Source organism: Aquarana catesbeiana, linkage group LG05, assembly GCF_042186555.1.
Source record: "Aquarana catesbeiana isolate 2022-GZ linkage group LG05, ASM4218655v1, whole genome shotgun sequence".
Taxonomy (NCBI): domain Eukaryota; kingdom Metazoa; phylum Chordata; class Amphibia; order Anura; family Ranidae; genus Aquarana; species Aquarana catesbeiana.
The window spans coordinates 47,154,981-47,175,195 of record NC_133328.1 but is presented as its reverse complement, the minus strand read 5'-3'; the positions used below and the strand labels follow the sequence as shown (position 1 = coordinate 47,175,195).

Below are 20,215 nucleotides of genomic sequence, written 5' to 3'. Positions count from 1 at the left end.
TGTGGGGAGCGAAGTGTACAGCTGATTTTCACCTATTCACCTTCGGCTATTTCCGCCGGATCCTACTGCGCAGGCGCAGCGCCTGTGCAGTAGAGGGGGGTCCTTATCCGCCGAGCAGAACTTTCTCGGCAGAACACCGGCTTTAGTAAATCTCCATCTGTATATATTATATATACAGTGTAACAAGAGTGTCTGTGTATATATATATATATACACACTTTTTTATATTTCATTATATATATATATATATATATATATATTTTTTTTTTTTTTTTTTTTTAAACTATTGTGATGCATACATCAGTCTCAGGCTGGGTTCATGCTATCACCGCATGCGGCTCACAGCAGGGGTCCCTGCCAGGGGGGTCAGGGGTCTGGTGCCAGGGGGGTCAGGGGTCTGGTGCCAGGGGGGTCAGGGGTCCGGTGCCAGGGGGGTCAGGGGTCCGGTGCATCCCCTGTGGATGTTGGTCAGCCTGCCTCCCTCCATCATCCAGTGATAGCGCGTTGCTTCTTCTTGGAATCCTTGAGGCTGGGTTCACATATGAGCACGCAGCGGCTCACAGCAGGGGTCCGGTGCCAGGGGGTCAGGAGTTCGGTGCGTCCTTGTTAGCGGTTTCAGGTCCGACTTCAGCCCAAATTTTTGGCTGAATTCGGACCTGAAACGGACCAAAAGACGCACAGGACCCCTGTGCAAATCGCACCGCAGATATGGGAATCGGCTCCATAGAGAGGCGGTCACAATCCCCTGCTGTGCGAATTGGATGCGGAGGAAACCCACATCCAATTCGCACTAGTGTGAACCCAGCCTTAGTTACCTGCGATGAAAAAGAAGAGTTACATTCATGTTGAACTGCGTAGATTCTCTATCTCTGTGCATTTCTCAACTTCCACAAATCAAATGTCATTTTGCTTTTTTTTTTTTCCTCCTTGTATTATAGAATTGCACCTCTGCGGGATATTGCTGAACAGTGAAGGGGATCCCGGCGGGCAGGGAAGGGTTACACCTGCAAGATCTCACCATCTCAGTTTTTGCATTCAGCGATAATGAATGATGTCATTGCACAAGACAAAAGCGACCAATCGCAGGCCCCGGAGGCTGACCCATATAAATAACAGCATGCTGAGCAGCAGATTATAGTAAGAACTGCTGCTGCCTTTGCTGACCTGTGAGAGCTGAAGCAATCATGTCACCCCAGGTAAAGGCAAATACATGTTACTAACTGTCATGGGGATGTATCCTGGAAAGAACAATGGCTTAGCTATGAGTGGATGTTTGATTTCCTGCATCTCTCAGTGCAGCTTTGGGCTTTCTAAGTCCAGCACATCAGCTGTAGCCATTCTACAGCTGTCTGTCTGTCTCTGCTTTTGTATTTTACTCTATGAAGAAGATGGATGATTTGGGGGGAACAAGAGGCTCTGGTGGGCATTTATTCAAAGTATGCATACCCGATACATCCCTATGGGTGGACTATCCCTTTAATTAGGAACTTAATTTAATTTTCTGTATATCTAACGTCATCCCAATGCACTGTATCTAATTTCCTGTTCCTTAACCATATAACCTCACAAAGGATGGGGGTCCTCTGCTTCATGATTTAGGGTCTATGTTTGCACCAGATACGCCAGGGTGCTTTTGTGAGAGTATTCACAATCCATGGCAACGAAAAAAATAATGGTTCCTTATGAAGGCAATTCACACTAATGTGTTGCATTTGCCTAGCGCTAAAAAAAAGTATGGCATTCAAAATTTTTTTTTTTTTAATGTAACGTGTTCAGATGCACACAAACATTCATAAATGCAAGGCAAAAAAGCGAACAAATGCGTGTAAAATGTGTGCAAGCACATAACAAAAGAATTCAACACCCTTGCATTAATAGATGTGTTGTGGTGTGAATGAGCCCAAACTGTACATTTGGGTATTTGTACCGTTTTTATTTATTTTAATTTTTTTACAAATAAATAGTAAATGTAATTCTTACCTCTTATCAAGTAGTATTTTTTTGTGCCCTAATATATTATAATTGAGTTGTTTTTGTGTCAATCCCTTATTTAGCACCTTTACCATCTGCATCTGTTAAATATTAATGAGCTCCTATGGGAGTGGAAAATCTTTGTAGCACCCAATGCACTCATTTATGGAGAGTACAGCGTTGGTGTGGCTGATTGCTACCGGTCCACAGGCCCATTAACAAATGTCCCATTTTTATTTTCTTGTGTCCAGGGGCCAGTTTGGTACCCAAAAATAAAATGTTATTTTCAAAGAAAATTAGGGGTTGTTGGAAGATGGGAGAACAAAAAACGAAATATTTGCAGGTGGAGGCAGGGCTGGGACAAGGCGTGGGCAGAAGGGAAAGCTGCCCTGGGCACAATGGTTTATTGCAAGGATTGGGGTGCCCTGACCCTAACTCTAGGGGAAGGGGTGTAGCTTGGCATCTTTGCACTGGCTGAACCTTTTTCCTGGCACTGGATGGAGGAATGAGTTATAGTAACCTAGTGAAATGCTTATTAAAGCAGAGCTCCAGCCCGGCCACCAAAAAAATGAAAGTCCGCACCTACAAGCTGCTGACTTTTTAATATTGGGACACTTACCTGTCCAGGGATCCCGTGATGTCGGCACCCCAGCCAATTTTTTTTTTTTTGGCTCTCGGGTGCTGCTGCCACCATTCCTTGTAAGAGTTCCCTACTGCGCATGCGCGAAGCGTGCTTCACTTTGTGAATGGCCCAGCAATAGGGGAAGGAAACTTCTGCTTTTTAGAGATGGTGGGGTTCTTTTTATTTTTAGTTATAATAATAATTATTAAAAAAAAAAAAATATATATATATATATATATATATATATATAATATATATATATATATATATATATATATATATATATATATATATATAATTTTTAGAATTATACTTGCCTAGGTGGATGCTGCATCGGTCCCCCCGCCAGCTCTAAGACTGAGAACCGAGCCATCAAACTCTGCTGATTTCTCAGTGCTCTCTGCTCTGCCCCCCCCCCCTCGCTCTCACTGGACTGTGGAGGAGGCGGGAGCAGCTGGCTCAGGCTCTCAGTGGCTCCTGACTTCTTTGCCATGATTTTGACCAGCTCTCTGATGTCAGCTGAAAACAAACGGGTCACAGGGGTGCAGAACGAACCGCACTCCTGTGATCCATAGAAGTGCAGCCAAACGAGCTTTGGCTGTACTTCTCCTTTAAGCCCAGGTTCACACCTAGTGCTGCTTTTGTAGTGTGACTTTGCGTGTTTATACATGCGTTTTTCTGTAGGAGTTGGCTGGATTTTATACACAACTCTGAATAAAAATGCAGAAAAAAATGCATATATATACATGCAGTTTCCATGCACTCCATTGAAGTCTATGGCGCAAAAAAGCGCTGCACTGTACCAAACAAAGCTCCTGCACCTTTTCAAGAAACACACTGCAGCCATGCTGCATTGATGTGTGGCCACCATAGAGAATAATGTAATTTCCGTTGTGGTGCGGCTCCACAGCAAACGCAGGAGAAAACTTATTAGTTTGAATAGGGGCTAATGCACAAGATAATGTGCGTTCCCATCCATTTAGGGCTCGTTCACACCAGCTTCTGCATTGCAACACAGCGGCTGATGTGCAGTGTGTTGGGGCAGCGATCTGCACAGTGATGATGCGCTAAGCTCTGCATCACACTGTTTCCTTTGAGATGTCACACAGGCATCTCATAAAGTTCAATTGCTGGCCGCAAGGTGCGAGGCTGCAGTTTGCACTTCGCTGAAAAAAGTACTTATTTTTTATTTTTTCCAGCAAACCCTGCCCGCACACCATCGGATAGGATCTCACCCCAATGGATGCCACCCAACTTTCTGAGATGAAAGAGGAATGCCTTTTACCACAATGGTTTTAGGCAATGGGCACACCCCAGTTAGGCCCCCACTTACGCAGACCATACAGAATAGTTTTTATACCCAGATTTATTTATTTTTTTTTTTTCCACGATTGCTTTTCTTTATGGTCCTTTCACACTTGGGGCCATTAGCGATTTAAATGTGGACAGAAATCCCAATTGGTTGACACCTCCCTCAACTATTCATGGCTGTTCACATGTAGTCGCTCAAGCAGCAATTCCCCACAAATGATCGACCCTGGATGTAGAAAAATCTGCTCAAAATGGTAAACAAGATGATTCCGCGATCGGATGAAGGTTTAGTGCAGAATAAGAAGTTGACTGGTACGTTTTCATGGATATCTGTACATCCAACAAAAAGGGACAACGGGTGGGGGGTGGGGGAGGGACAGAGGGAATTGGTTCTGAAAGAGGGACAGTTGGGATGTATGCTGATGCACGCCTTAAAGATGCTTTGCTATCATTTTAAATAAACTGGGCCAAGATCTCACTGTTGGGAGATCCCCAATATTAATATTTATTTTTATTTTTTTTGGTGGCCATTCACTGGCTCCAAAAGTGAAAGCAAATGTAACATTTTGAGATGTCGACAGAACACAAATAAAGTGGCAATCTTATAATGGGGACACTTGTTCTGGGGATGGTTGTCCACAGGGCATTCAGTCACTTTGTAGAGATTTCCTCTGTACATTGTGGACAGGAAGTAAAGGGAAATCTCCCCTATGGGACACAGATGGGAACTGCCCTTTAGGCTGGGTTCACATGAGCATGCAGCAGCTCACAGCCAGTGCATCCTCGATCACCATTTCAGCCTGAATTTGGACCTGAAACTGACGCACAGGCCTCCTGTGCAAATTGCACCGGAGCCGCTGCAGAGATATGTGACACTTGTCAAAACCATTGCCGCTGTCACTACTCCTGACAGCCTTGCAACAGAAAAGGCACCCCCAGTAAACCATTGCACCCAGGGCAGCTGTCCCTCCTGCCCACACCGTCTCCCAGCCCTGCTCCTAAAGTGTTTTAAAAAGGCAGAAGATTTTTTTATCTTATGCATTAAGTAAGATGAAAAAACCTGTGTGCAGCAGCCTCCCTAATGCTCCTGTTGCAGGAGAGACTTGGCTGTCCAGGACTCTCCCTCATTGGCTGAGACAGCAGCACAGTGCCATTGGCTCCAGCTGCTGTCAAAGTCAGTGAGCTGTCTCTGAATGGACACAGAGCTGCAGCTCGGTTCCCCCATAGCTTGCTGTGGGGGACTCAACGGGAGGGAGGGGCCAGGAGCACCGAAGAGGAGGATCTGGGCTGCTCTGTGCAAAACCATTACACAGAGCAGGTAAATATAACAGGTTTGTTATTTTTCAATGAAAAAAAGAAAAGGGACTTTAGTATCGCTTTAATATCTCCTGCCCTGTTTGCTTCCTTGGTGTAGAAATGTTCAGTAATGGGCGCTCCTTTTCACAGAGCTGAACTTCCAGCACTGCAGACATTGACTTCCTTGGCTCTAAATTTGCAGAAACTCTGATGCCTACCCACCACTTTTTTATTACACAGAATGCAACACGTTCTATGAGTGGAAGAGGTGATCCTGTCATTCATCCACCTCTCCTCATTCATGGAAAAAGTTGCTTTCTTTGAAAACAATACAAGGACTATTATGAATGGAGGAGAGGACAGAAAGGGATGGGTGGTAAAATGGAATGGTTGAGCGCTCACCCTTAAGTTGCAGAGATGGCAGACAGGGGTATGCACATGCTGTGGCCACAATGTAGCGCAGCAAAATTTCTACCCGGTCCCCCCCCACCCCCATCACTTTTGCCAGGCACTACCAAAATCAGCTGAATGGGACTGCACCGCACGCCTGTGATGGGTGCAACTTCATAGGAGTTAATACGGGGTGGTGAGGAGGTGACCCATTGCCTTCTCACTGCCTATTAAACGCCCTTCATGACAAGCATTCTATCACGGATTGCTCTACAGGGGAGGTTAACCTCCCACAGCCCAGAAGTTCAGCGCTGTGAAAACCGGTCATTGCTGCAAGGAACACTTCTACACGAAGGAGCAATCAACAGGACATGAGATACACTTCTTTGGTAATGAGCAATATTTCTGAAACGATATTCAGGGGGAAAAAAAAATAACTAAACTTCTCTTCAAGGAATATGGGCCTCATCCCCCTTAAATGATGGCTGTGATGGGACACTAACAGTTAAAATGAATAGTAGAGTCCCTCAGCTTCCATTTTGTGCTGTAATGAATAGGTTCATTAACGTATTCTATTTCCTCCAGCTCCCTTAACGACCAATCTGTAACAGTATTGTGTGAGGTTTAGGAAGGCTGGGTGAGAACTGGCAGTAGAGCAGTGTACAATCATGCCATTGTTCCTCAATTAAAGGACAAGTTCACGTTCTGGGCCCTTGTACTAGAAGCCACGGATTTTGGATCCAACATTACAGTAAGATTACCCAGGCATTCCCGAAAGTTGCTGTCAAAGTAGTACTCGAGTCACCTGGCGAAGTCGGGCGACTTTTAGGTTGCAGTAGTGCGAACCGAGCCTTAACCATTCAATCCCTTTCCTGGCAAATCTTTGCTTTTTAAAAGCTATAAGTGTGGTGTTACATGACCAAAAAAAGATTGTTATCCTATAGATGTTCAAGTTGGTGAAAGCTTCCAACTTTTTAGCATAATGGTGTCTTAGGTGGGTTATTCACAATGATTGCATTAGGTAGCGTTGCCTAACTTGGTCCCAATGAAAAAACAAGGTAAGTTACATTCTGTCCTAGTGGTCTAGTTCACACAAACATGTGTGCTGAAAAAGCAGGTCAGGTTGCATTTTGGTGTGCTGTGATTCACTGCAATGAGCTGCAATGCAAAGTGCGTACAGTTAAAGAGCAAGCAATGAATTTTAATGATGCGTTGCTGGGCACATTGACACACATACGTTGCCTTGATGCAAAGCTTCTCTTACACAGAATAAGGAAAAATGGGGGCCCTAGACAAGGTAACAGCTTTTACAACCCTTCACCCCCCCCCCCCCCCCCCAACCCACCAAAGTTAAGTGTTACTAAACCCACAAAAGTAAAATCAGTGTGTATATGCAGCATACCATGCTTCTTATACTCAATGTAGAACTTAAGGGGTTAATCCTCTACATTGTGTAAAAATGCTGTTTTGTCCTGTATGCACAGATCCTTCACTCTCCTGCACTGTCTATCTGGGAAGGCCAGCTAACACAGGCAGGGTAGCCGACCTGCACATTCTCAGTTATGTCTTTTTATACTGCAGAGAACATTTACTTGTTCTCAGAGCTAGCCAGGTCACATGATATTGACATCAAACATGTGGGCGTGTATACAGGCTATAGTGGAAATCTCCTCCTACCTGAACTATCTAACACTATCGCCCAGGAAAAGTCCTGCAAGTGGGCCAAAGTTCCTGGGAGGCAGTGGGGACTTTCCTGGGAGGCACTCGTGATTCCCCAAGACATTGGAAGTTGGACAAGGATTTTTGTTTCCATGTAAGGTCTGTGTTTTTTACAAAAAAAGTTCCTTGCTATAAAACATTGTTTGTGCTCCCCTATCCTGCTGCCTGTTCTGTGATCTTCACCCTAATAAGGAGAGCTATGGTAGCCTGAAGAAGCTTTTACATCAACACTTTGCATTTTGGATGCACTATTTCCTGTTTTGCCTTGTGGTTTTGTACATTGGTCCCTACATCACTACTGTGTCCAGGGGATTGAGCTGGCTTAAATAGGTGTTGAGCCATCCTAAATTATCATGCAGCAGGGGTGCACACTTGTGACACCCTTGGGCACCCATACTTAACGAGTAATGATTCTAGGAACAGGACAGGCAAAGAAAAATTAACTGTAGCCATAAAAAAAAGGCTAGCATAGTGTGAGGGAGGGCAGAACAGGCAGCCTGAATATGTATGAACTCCAACCAATCCCTGGGGAGGTGTGCCCAGAAGGTGGAAGGGAGAGTCCAAAAGTAGTCTGAGGCCTGGCAGCAAAGTGTTCCTGTGATCCAGTCTTTTAGGAGGGGACCCCTGTGCACGGACAGAGTGTGCAAGTGTGGTGCTTTTGAGGCTCTGGAAGGGGTATAGATCAGTCAGCCTAGAGATCCAGTGGGACATTTCTTTTCCAAGTGCCAAACAGCCAGTTGTACAATCCAGCCAGAAGTCAAGCAGTCCAAGTTGTTCTGTTTTTGTGGTTCCCGGGTATCCCATGCTCCCCATCCATATCTAAGTCACTGCTCCAATAAAAACCCTAAAGATCCCGTAGACTAATTTTGAGACGGAGGGAGAATGCCAAAAATTGCCTGGTTGTGTGTTCTGAAAGGGAAAATGGGGACCAAATTACCAGTGGCTCATATTGGCATAGCACTACATCAGAAATCCACATCTGTATATATACTTGTTCTGAGTCATTGACTCAACTGAAATCAGTGGTACAACATAATAGCCTGGCAACTAGCAGTTTCTGAAAGCAATGAGACTAGTAATGGCAGCATTAAAGTGTGTGTGGGGTTGTCACCAAATGGTGTCTACATTGGAAGATTCCCCTAATCTCTTGTTGCTTTGAGAACCAATTTTATGGATTTCCCATCACTTTTGGTTGCAAGAGATAAAGGGGATAAATTAGTGGGGTCACAGGCTAATTAAAAAAGACAAAAAAACCTTATGCCGCGTACGCTCGATCGGAAATGCCGCCAGCAAAACTCAGAGCTTTTTGTCGGAAAATGCGACTGTGTGTATGCTCTATTGGTCTTTTGCTGGTGGAATTGCAGCCAGCAAAAGATTGAGAGCAGGTTCTCGCTTTTTTGGTCGGGAAAAGTTCCTATCTTAAAAATGCATTCGTCTGTATGCAATTTGGACGCGCAAAAAATCACGCATGCTCGGAAGCATTGACTTCATTTTCTCGGCTTGTCGTAATGTTGTGCGTCACTGCGTTCTTGGTGGTCGAAAGTTCAGAGAAACTTTGTGTGACCATGTGTATTCAAGGCAAGCTTGAGCGGAATTCCATCGGAAAAAAAGAGCCAAGTTTTTTTTCTGACGGAAATTCCAATCGTGTGTACGTGGCATAACATATACACTGCTGATGGTGGGTGTAGAAGCTAGCAGGGCTGGCCTGGGCTGAGGCAGGAGAGGCCACTGCTTTAGGCACTGTGTAGTGTTGGCCGAACATTGGCTACTCGCCCGTTTGGCGAACACCCGCATTGTCAGGGCGTTCGACCCTTTGTTTGGCCCGCTGAGCGACCCACAATTCCCTGCGTGCCGCACAGTGCATTGGAAGCTCTGATTGGCTGAAGCAATGAAAGATTTGCCCAATTAGGGCACAGAACACTGTCAGAGCCATGATTGGAGAGTCATGGCTCATTGCTCCATAGGCCCCCCTCTATAAAAGGATCCTTCCTAGAGCAGCCATTTGCAGTGTGACATTGACGTGGAGATAGAACAGGGCTCCTAGCGAGTTAGTGTGCTATTGTTAGTGTAGTGCGACCTTCCTTTTTTTACTTTAGTGTCAGGGCAGGTTTCTTGCAGTATATTGAAGTGTCAGTGTAGTGAGTCCATAAGTTAAAGTGCACCAAACACCACTTTTCATTGACTAAAGTGCATCCAAGTACACATTTCACCCATCTCTATTACATTTTGGTAATGAGCCCCCCCTCCCCATCATGTTTGGGAGGGCAATGAGAAGAGGCAGACGTCCCCAGGGCACTGAGGTGGCCAGCAGCATCTGTATCCACAGGTAAAGATGTGGTCCATCCTCAGGCAGGGCACCATTACTTCTGTTTAATGATGTTGCTCGTGCTATCCAGCCACAGCATGCAGAGGAGGTGGGACTGGCTTATTAAACCTTTCTTATCCTCCATCACCCAAGCTAGTAGTCCACCGCAGCTGCCAGAGCAGCTTATTCTGCCTTGTCCACAGCTACTCCTGCCATAGCCCCAGCATCAGGCACGGAGGAGTCATTGGAACACGGTGTCAGTCACTTGCTCCTTGACAATGCACAGCCATTGCTTATTTCTGATGTTGGTTTTGAGGTTGAGGAAGGAAGGAACATGAGCCTACAGAGAGGGGAGAACACTGGTAAACAACAAATTGGCAATCCTGTTCCACCACAACAGTTTACTTTTTATTTTATTTTTTTCAGCAAGGCCAATTCGTGTGTGTGTGTGTGTTGGATAGAAGTGACAGGGGCAGAAAAAAAACAGACAATCACATTTGTCTGATTTTTGAAAGAATTTATTTGCAAATTATGGTGGAAAATAAGTATTTGGTCACCTACAAACAAGCAAGATTTCTGGCTCTCACAGACTTGTATCTTCTTTTTTTTTTTTTTTAAGAGGCTCCTCTGCCCTCCACTCATTACCTGCATTAATGGCACCTGTTTGAACTTGTTATCAGTATAAAAGACACTTGTCCACAACCTCAAACAGTCACACTCCAAACTCCACTATGGTGAAGACCAAAGAGCTGTTGAAGGACACCAGAAACAAAATTGTAGACCTGCACCAGGCTGGGAAGACTGAATCTGCAATAGGCAACCAGCTTGGTGTAAAGAAATGAACTGTGGGAGCAATAATTAGAAAATGGAAGACCTACAAGACCATTGATGATCTTCCTCGATCTGGGGCTCCACACAAGATCTCACCCCGTGGGGTCAAAATGATAACAAGAATGCTGAGCAAAAATCCCAGAACCACACGGGGGGGACCTACTGAATGAGCTGCAGAGAGCTGAGACCAACGTAACAAAGGCTACCATCAGTAACACACTAAGCCGCCAGGGACTCAGATCCTGCAGTGCCAGACGTGTCCCCCTGCTTAAGCCAGTACATGTCCGGGCCCGTCTGAGGTTTGCTAGAGCTCATTTGGATGATCCAGAAGAGGATTGGGAGAATGTCATATGGTCAGATGAAACCAAAGTAGACCTGTTTGGTAGAAACACAACTTGTTGTGTTTGGAGGAGAGAGAATGCTGAGTTGCAACCAAAGAACACCATACCTACTGTGAAGCATGGGGGTTGCAGCATCATGCTTTGGGGCTGTTTCTCTGCAAAGGGAACAGGACGACTGATCTGTGTACATGAAGGAATGGGGCCATGTATCATGAGATTTTGAGTGCAAACCTCCTCCCATCAGCAAGGGCATTGAAGCATGAAACGTGGCTGGGTCTTTCAGCATGACAATGATCCCAAACACACCGCCCGGGCAACGATGGAGTGGCTTCGTAAGAAGCATTTCAAGGTCCTGGAGTGGCCTAGCCAGTCTCCAGATCTCAACCCCATAGAAAACCTTTGGAGGGAGTTGAAAGTCTGTGTTGCTCTAGAGGAGATCTACATGGAGGAATGGACCAACATACCAGCAACAGTGTGTGACAACCTGAAGACTTACAGAAAACGTTTGACCTCTGTCATTGCCAACAAAGGATATATAACAAAGTATTGAGATGAACTATTGATATTGACAAAATAGTTATTTTCCACCATAATTTGCAAATAAATTCTTTCAAAAATCAGACAATGTGATTGTCTGGATTTGTTTCCACATTTTGTCTCTCATAGTTGCGGTATACCTATGATGACAATTACAGGTCTCATCTTTTTTTTAAGTGGGAGAACTAAATATTTATTATTATTATTATTATTATTATTATTCAAAAAATCTCATGTTCTGAGGGCACTAAATTGTGGACTCATACAGACTGGTGTCCCAAGCCGTTTATAAAATAACGAAAGCTTGCAGGGAAAATGGTGTGGGTTTTTTTTATTTCTGCAGCAAGCTCTATACACGGTACAGATTCGCCACTTTACAGGCAGACTAAGGGGACCACCCCCCCGGCACTATATTTAAAGGAATTTTTTTATTTCACTTATCTTTTTTACAAACCTTGTTTTTCATTGATGCATGTCCCCCAGGGCAGTACACTGCCCTCCATACCCTTTGCAAGCCCAATAACTTGCATATAAGCCTTCAAAATGGGCACTCTTCTCCTCTTCCGCCCCCCCCCCCCCCCCCCCAGTTCAGGTCCCATAGACTTCAATGGGGTTCTTTGTTCGGTTCTGAACTTTGCAATGTTCGAACCAAATTAGGGGTCGTTTGGCCCATCTCTAGTGGTGTGTAGGAGCCACTGCAGCCATCTCTGGATTCTAAGCAGAGCAGAGTTGTCAAACTGGCAGCCAAGTGCTGTAGAACACAATGGGAGAAAGTGGCTCTTCAATGTAAATACTGTAGATCTGTGACTGCTGTCATCTGTCGGGAGTGCTGACCCCGCTCTGATATGGCGTACAGCACACCAATGCCAAAGTGGCAGCAGAGCTCCATGGATTAGGTTGCACTAGCCACACCTGTCATTTGCAGTGCTGGTGTGTTTTTGGCTGTTTTCTTATAAAATACGCGGCAAGCAGCAGAATTTTCTGAACTCCTTATCTATTTTATCTAATCTATCCTAATCTGATAATCTTCAAAGCCCATCTAAAATCTGCTGCAATCTCTACAGCAGTCCAACACCCCATGCCTTACAGCACTGCTATCTACAGGGAGTGTGGGCATTGCAGCGCTCAAGCTGTAACAAGGGGGTGTAACATACAGAGACTACTGCCCATACACTGATTTAATTTCATGAACTGGGCAAAAGTCACTTTAGGGGTGGCCCTGTTGGGCCCCCAACTCTCCCACCCAACATCTTTTGCTTGAAAACAGCGACTGCATTCAATCGAAATGAATTCCAACAACTGCAGCAGTGGATTTTTTTTTTTTTTTTTTTTTTCCATCCATGCTGTATAGTGTAGATGGAATCTGTTATATTTTATTTAGGGCATCCATGTGTGTATGGCCAGCTGTGGCAGTGATCTCCATGAATGAGCTTTTCTGCTAGGGACGGGGGTCTTTGAAAACAAAAATGTTATATTTAAAAAAAAAAAAAAAAAAAAAAAAAAGTAGGTTCAATAACATTTAACACTTGTGAGATTTTATCAGTTTGGATCCACTATAGTGGCATTAGATTGTCTTCAGACCGGGTTTCGGGCCTGGGGACCAGTGCATTTCTGTTCACCGGTTCAGGTGCGATTCAGGTCCGAATTTTTGACTGAACCAGACGCAAAAACGCACAGGATCCCTTTGGAATCCGCACCACAGATGAAGGACTATGAAGGCCCAGATCATTAAAATATTTCCACATTATTTTTCTGTCTCTGATTTCATACAGGCAAATTTTGACAAAGCAGCGGAGGATGTAAAGAAATTGAAAACAAAACCAACTGACGATGAACTGAAGGAACTGTACGGCCTCTACAAGCAGTCCACTGTTGGGGACATAAATATAGGTAATGTTTAATGTCTGTATGGGTATAGTAGATTGCCTGCACTCCTGTTACACCTACAGTACTAAAACTTGCCCCTTCCTGAACTATAGTATAATGAAGGTATTGTGGCTGGGAAGAGGAAAGTTGAATGGCACCATCATCCCTTAAATATAAAAGAGAACCAACTGATATTTTAGATGGGATTTTTTTTAGGTGCAAAGTCATGAACACTTTAGAAGAAGTAAAATCCCATGAATTGATGTGAAAATTGCCACAATCCCCAGACAATACAAAAAGAACCTCAGAAAATGGGATTTTTAAGGGCAATAGTGAAATTGACTAAAGAAAAGATTATATAAAAAGTATTGATACAAAAAAGTTTAAAAACCAATCTTCGAGAAAGACAAACCTAGGAATAACACAATGCAATATATTACAGTGATGGCAGAAAGATCCCGCTACATAGATGCTCCTTATCCATGAGTGCGAGTCCGATGTGTTTCGAAATTATTAAATATATAATCTTCCTCAGGGACAATTTTGCCATTTCTGAAAAGTATAAGATACAATATAAATATGTGTAATACAGAAATATATCTTATAACATACATTTGAGACAATATAAAACCTATATCAAAATGTACAAAAAAACTTCACTCAAATGACAGAGCGATCACTTGTAAAGGTTCCTCTCTTCCCTCTGTGTACTGATCTGTACAGTGGAGGGGAAAGATCGGATGGCAGCAGCGATGTGGGCTGGATCTGTAGTGCCCACAGCGCTGCTCTGTGAAATTGCACACATCCATGGATCCATCCATCCATACTCTGCCAACTGGATATTACAGTGGGGAAGATTTTTTTTTTTTTTTTATCCAAACCGTGACTCCTGATCTGAGGAACGATCCAAACCGTGAGGTTTTTTGTTTTTTTGATCCGTTGCACCCCTATTCAATTGCAAGTTATATTCATCTTGTAACAAAAGCATCAAATCTCTAGAACAATCATTGAGTTTGGTCTCCCAATTTTTCTTTAAATCATTTGAAATGTGGTCTAAAATCGGAAAGATTTGAATCCTCAATCCTATCGGATTGATATTTTCTTGGATGTATCATCCTAGAGACTGTATGAGCCAATGCAATGCACATTTCCTCTCCAGTACTTTAGTAAGTGTGAAAAAGTGAAGTCAAATCAGTTTTAACTTGTTCCTTAGCTTGATAGTTAGTCTGGATATTAGACCTAAACACATAGACAGACATAAATAGTCATGAACACTTTGCACCAAAAAAAATCTCATAAATGTTGGTTCTCACTTCCTGAACTAGTTCATCAATACAATTTCAAATATATGAATATAAGGGTGTGTGTGTGTGTGTGTGTGTGTGTGTGTGGGGTTTTTTTTTTTTTTTTTCTCCTGTGTAAATATGGGCGAATGCATTTCTGGCACCTCCCAGCCCCAAATGTAATGGCAGGGGGTGCTGGAGTGTCTATTAATGCTGGCTGCTGGAAGATCTATTGTTGCTGGGGAGGAATTTTGCTGTGAGGGGCTATTGTTGCAGGCTGGAGGGGATCTATTTTACGGCTTTTCTTTTTATAATTAACAAAACCCCAAAAAATTATCTGACACCACAAAATGATACTCGGTTCTGTATTCTCTAAATGGGGTGGTACTGGGCGGTGGGCAGGGGGTGGAAACAAGGAACAGTGCTTGGAGGTGGGTAAGGGGTGAAGAGGGAGTACCTGCAGCCAGTAACCCCGCTGTTGCCCCCTGACAGTGGTGGAATGCCAGGCCCCGGTCGCAAGTGCGACCTTTGCAACCCTGGTAGTTCTGCCGCTGCTTAATAGTACAGAGGCTGCCCACAACCATAAGCACCAATCCATCCAGATCCAATAACTCAGTCTTGGATGTCTTTTGACATTCATTGCTTGAAGAACTTTAAACAGGAGAGGGATTAAGGCATGGGATGCTCCCCAAAATGCTTGCACAGTAGTCAGGAGGATACTCTTCTTTAGGCTTGCATGCATAGGTTCTTCTAGGGAATGGCCAGTACCCTGAGTTTCTTCTCAGTCCATAGCTACTGCTGGTACATGCATTGAAAAGCAGAGTCGCCAAGTATCCCGGTTTACGGTCAATACTTGTAAGTCTCCAGGACAGCTGCACACCTTCCAGCTTCCTCCGGACCTGGTTCAGTGAGGGAGACAATCCTCCTTCAGACCAGATCCCTTATGAAGTCCCACAGCCAGCTCCTCAGATTGTTCCAGGCCCCTAGCTCTGCCACAGCTGAGATGTCAAACAGCTACACAGTCCACAGGCGGCAGCAGCCCCAGAGGCTTCAGAACTCTCTCTGCTGAGGAAGAACAGCTCCAGACTATTTATCCCCTCCACAGCCACCTTCTGGACACTGCCCTCCACGGATTGGCTGGGGCATGATAAATATTCAGACTTGTCATTGACTCTCAGCCTCATATTCTGGACACTTGTTCCAGAATCAGGGGTAAGCAGTCAAGGTTTCACAGGTTGAGCGTTTGAATAGACATAAGCAAACAATTACTGCTCCCTTGACTACAGAAGGAGACACAAACTACATTTCCTAGTATATCCTACACTAGGGGAAAAAAAGCAGCTACTTTAAATCATTTGCAAAAAAAGGCCAGCTGTACTTTGTACCAGTGACAATTCCACTGTAACCTGAAACATTTTGCAAACATATATGTATTGTACTAATGTACTGTAGGTGAAAACGTCTGTCTGTTTTGTACAGATTGTCCTGGCATGCTAGATCTGAAGGGCAAGGCCAAATGGGAAGCATGGAACCTAAAGAAAGGTAAGACTTTTCACTTTAATCTCTTAATCCGTACCATTCTATGAACCAATGCACAGTATACACTCAGCCAGACCTTCATACCAACAACACTATGGTACTAATGTAACAGGGGGTACATGATACCCCAGAGAATGGACCAATACTTTATTCCTGGCTGGAGGATGTCCAGCATCATTTAGCGCTCCCCCCCCCCCCCCCCCCCCCAGGTCTGACTCTCCCTGGCCTCCATTCACTGGATTTCATTTATTTTAATCATGCAAGAGTTGTGTAGGGCAGTCTGTCTAGGCATGCCCTCTCCTCCATACTCACACCTACCCTTCAAGACCTTTTAATAATGGTATAAAAATGTTCCCCTGCTTGCTTCAGGGCTGAGGGCTTTTGAAGGGAATTCTGTGCTGGGATGATTTTCAGGAATCTACTGTATGTACGTCACCCTGACGGCCCTTCCCTTTCGCAATGATCTGCCTAAATTGCAGAATCTATCACCTCATTGGGTTTAAAATTTGGTATGCAACGATAACAGAAGTTTATTAAAAGCCTACTTTTAGCTAAAACTAAGGAATCGGTGCAAGGGGACATAACCTGGAGTTGGCATGTGGTGGGTGTTTATTTAAATTTTTTTTTTTTTTGTCCTAATTCTGCTTTCAGTAGATATCTTCATCTGTACAGTACTGATGTTCCTTGGTCACCTGCAAACATTTTTGGTGGTTGCATATGGGCAATAACTGCTAACCAGGCAGGATTCCTCTCCATCCATAAAGAGTCGCTATGCATGGTGTATTTTGGCCTAACAACATGTTTTAAGACCTAGAGTTGCTTCTCGGCCACCAATCCAAGTATGAATGCTGGTTGTGGAGAAATCTTTCCAGTTCATAGTAGGAACATGTTAAAGTATAAGGTCCCATTTGAGCCATTTGTCTTTTTATTGCTCACTTTGTTGCACATCACTGAGATGTCACCTTTTTAACCACTTCAGCCATGGAAGATTTTACCCCCTTAATAACCAGAGCATTTTGCGACACGGCACTGCGTCACCTTAACTGACAATTGTGTGTTCGTGCAACGTTTTACCCCCAACAAAATTGACATGATTTTTTTTTTTATCTATTTTTGGGACCATTGACATTTATACAGCGATCAGAGATAAAAATAGCCACTGATTACTGTATAAATGTCACTGGCAGGGAAGGAGTTAAACACTAGGGGGCGATCAAGGGGTTAACTGTGTTCCCTCAGCGTGTTTTAACTGTAGGGGGGGGGGGGGGGGCTACCTGGGACATGACAGATCACTACTCCCGATGACAGGGAGCAGTGGATCCCTGTCATGTCACAAGACAGAAGAGGGAAATGCATTGTTTACATGGGCAGTTCCCTGTTCTGCCTCTCCTCGTCGTGAACATTGGGCACGCCTGCTATGATGGAGGGACGTACGGGTACGCCCTTTTGCCCACCTGTGCCAACGTACATCGTCGTGCGCTGGTTGGGAAGCGGTTAATAATGCAATAACTCGGTGGCTCTTGCTTTTTTTTGCCTTATGTGCTTAATAACTTTCTCTTTCAACATGTGTTAGTTTTCCATGGAAAGAGGGTTAAGAATGAAGTGTAGAAATTGGAGCTACTGAAGCAGGTTTCTGTTTTAGCTCCTCAGGGGTGGGCCCACTATTAACCATAGAAATGGGATTTATACAATTAGGGTGACAGAGTACATGTTTCTGCATTTGATTATGATACTCATATTTTGTAGAGCAATAATGTAATTTAAGTGAATACATTCTCTGCTAGGTTTTTTTTTTTTTTTTTTTTTTTTTTTTTTTAGCATGTTACACCCTAAATATCTAGGTCTAAACCCCTCCCCCAGAATTATATCCCCGCATGATGTATTGTCAACTTTCTTCAAAAACTGTGCAGCTTTGCAGGGCTCCACCCACACAGCCACATTCATTCAGACGCCTGTGAATAAACTACAAATCCCATCTTCCACTGTGGCAGACGGCTTGTAGTTCTCAATGAACTGCCAGAGCACTGGGCGCCCTCTTGGTTCATTGACACTTCCTCCAGCTTTGTAACTGTCTGCCCGTATGGAGGTACAGGCAGGCAAGCTGGAGGCAGTGTCTGCAGAAGCCTGACATTGCACCCACGATCCACTGATTGCGGGTACAATACTCTGCAGGATCATCAGATAAAAATTCAAAATGCATTTTTTTGCAGTAAAAAAAGTTGTTGTAATCCTTTGATCCTGGTTTCTTTGATAACCAGAGAAAGTTGCTGTGCAAAAACCTGGAGTACTTGCATGCAAAATTGCATAATTTTATAGTAGAACTCCAACCGACCAAATCTCCTGCTTTAAAGTGATACTAAACCCAGGACCCTGTATTCACTATCTGGTCTCCACAGTACACAGAACATGGAAATGCAATAGTTTTTGTAAATATAAACTGCTAAATATCTTTTATCAGCAGTCTTGTAACTTATAGCAGTGCACTGGTTAAAGCGTGTAGGAAGAGTTTTCATTCTACTCTGACTGTCCTATGATGCTGCATGACCCCTGACCCTCTGTTTGGACAGTGCTGATAGGCCCTGTGCTGATCACATGTACTCTCCCAAGGGAAAAAAAAACTCTCTGCCCAAGGCTCCGTTCTATCAGCAGATGGTTTGGAAACTGGAAGAAGGGGAGGATCAGATGACAGGATCAAACTGCCTATTTCACAATGCAGAGGATTAACCCCTTAGGTTCCACAGTGATATAACAAGCATGCTTTACTGCATATACAGACTGATTTTACTGTTGTGGGTTTAGTAACACTTTAAGTGGAGCTAGAAAAAGTTGGGACACTTAAGCTTATATTGCCATGTGTGTCCCCACATGGAGACTCAGAATGGGGAAAGGTTGGAACTCCACTGGGTGCAGACAATAATACAAAATTACTTTTTTTTTTTTTTTTTAATGAAAACTGCTACCTGTGTTGACCACGCTCTGCCTTCTCTGTTTTTCAGGCTTGTCTAAGGAAGATGCGATGAGCGCCTATGTTTCTAAAGCCCATGAGCTGATAGAAAAATATGGCTTGTAACAAGGTCACATGATCTCCTAGCGCCTTCACACAGCGGTAACTTAACTGCCAGGACAAATGGAGAAAACCTACAATAACACTCCTATACCAGCTCTTGGCTCACGTGATGTTTCAGGTATAATTAACAACATAGGATCCTCCGGTCACAGATAAACCTTGCTTTGGTCTGTACTCTTTCTGCACTGACTTATTAAAACTCTTTTACAAAATGACAGGTGTGTTCTTGTATTTTTAGAAGCAAATGTGATAAAGCTCTGCATATTGGCATATGTATTATGCATGACTGGAGCTTAATAAAGTGGTGTTACGAGTGACCCAAGTTGAGGGCCACAGGGTTGAATAATATTGAATTTCTTAGCAGTCCCAAAGTGATGGGTATAATCCCTACTGTATATGTTCAGCAGATGCTTTAATGCAGCAACTAAATATGTCCACCAAACTGAGGTCCATTTGTATTTTATGGACTCTCCTTTTCACCCATCACTTGCCAAAAGACAATGTCACATTACATTTAATTAATCACGGCCCATTTTCAAAGAAGATTCACCCATCCTATTTTAAAAGATTCGGCCTTTAGAAGTTGCGCCTCAGAATAGGTGCAGGACCCCCCCTTCTGAGTCTATCCTTGCCTCTGCCCCCGACCCTCCTCTGAGCACCGTCCCTTGGCTCCACCCCATCCCTGCATCCCAGTACTCCCCCCCCCCCCCCCCCCCCCCCCCCTAATAGAGAATACAGAACCAAGTATCGTTTTGTGGTATTAATTTGTATGGAACTTGTTGATAAGAAAAGCGGTAAAATGGATCCCTCACACAATAGACAGTAGCAACAATGGACCCCTGCAGCATCAATAGTTCCCCCACCCACAACAAAATACCACCCCCAGCAACATTAGAAACCCCCCCCCCCCCCGGCTGCAAAAACAGATCTCACAGCAGCCAGCAATAATAAACCTCCCTCAACAGTAGATCCCTACCAGCAACAATAGATCCTCACCCAAAGGGCTCCCTACCAGTGACAATAGATCCTCAGCATCAATAGACCCTCCAGGACACCCCATGCCCCTTGCCATTACATACATTCAGCGTCGGAACTGCGTTCCCCCACGTTTATGCTGGAAGAAAAAGCCCTGCGTAC

General features: G+C 44.1%; 1 protein-coding gene across 1 annotated transcript; it reads left to right on the top strand.

Moving 5' to 3' along the window:
• The first annotated feature begins 1,040 nt into the window (after positions 1–1,040).
• Positions 1,041–19,293, top strand: ACBD7 (acyl-CoA binding domain containing 7). The gene is made up of 4 exons (XM_073629687.1): positions 1,041–1,196; positions 13,096–13,213; positions 15,952–16,014; positions 19,008–19,293. Exons 1-4 carry the CDS (start codon positions 1,185–1,187, stop codon positions 19,079–19,081), a joined length of 267 nt encoding a protein of 88 aa, XP_073485788.1. The 5' UTR covers positions 1,041–1,184; the 3' UTR covers positions 19,082–19,293.
• Positions 19,294–20,215: the final 922 nt, after the last annotated feature.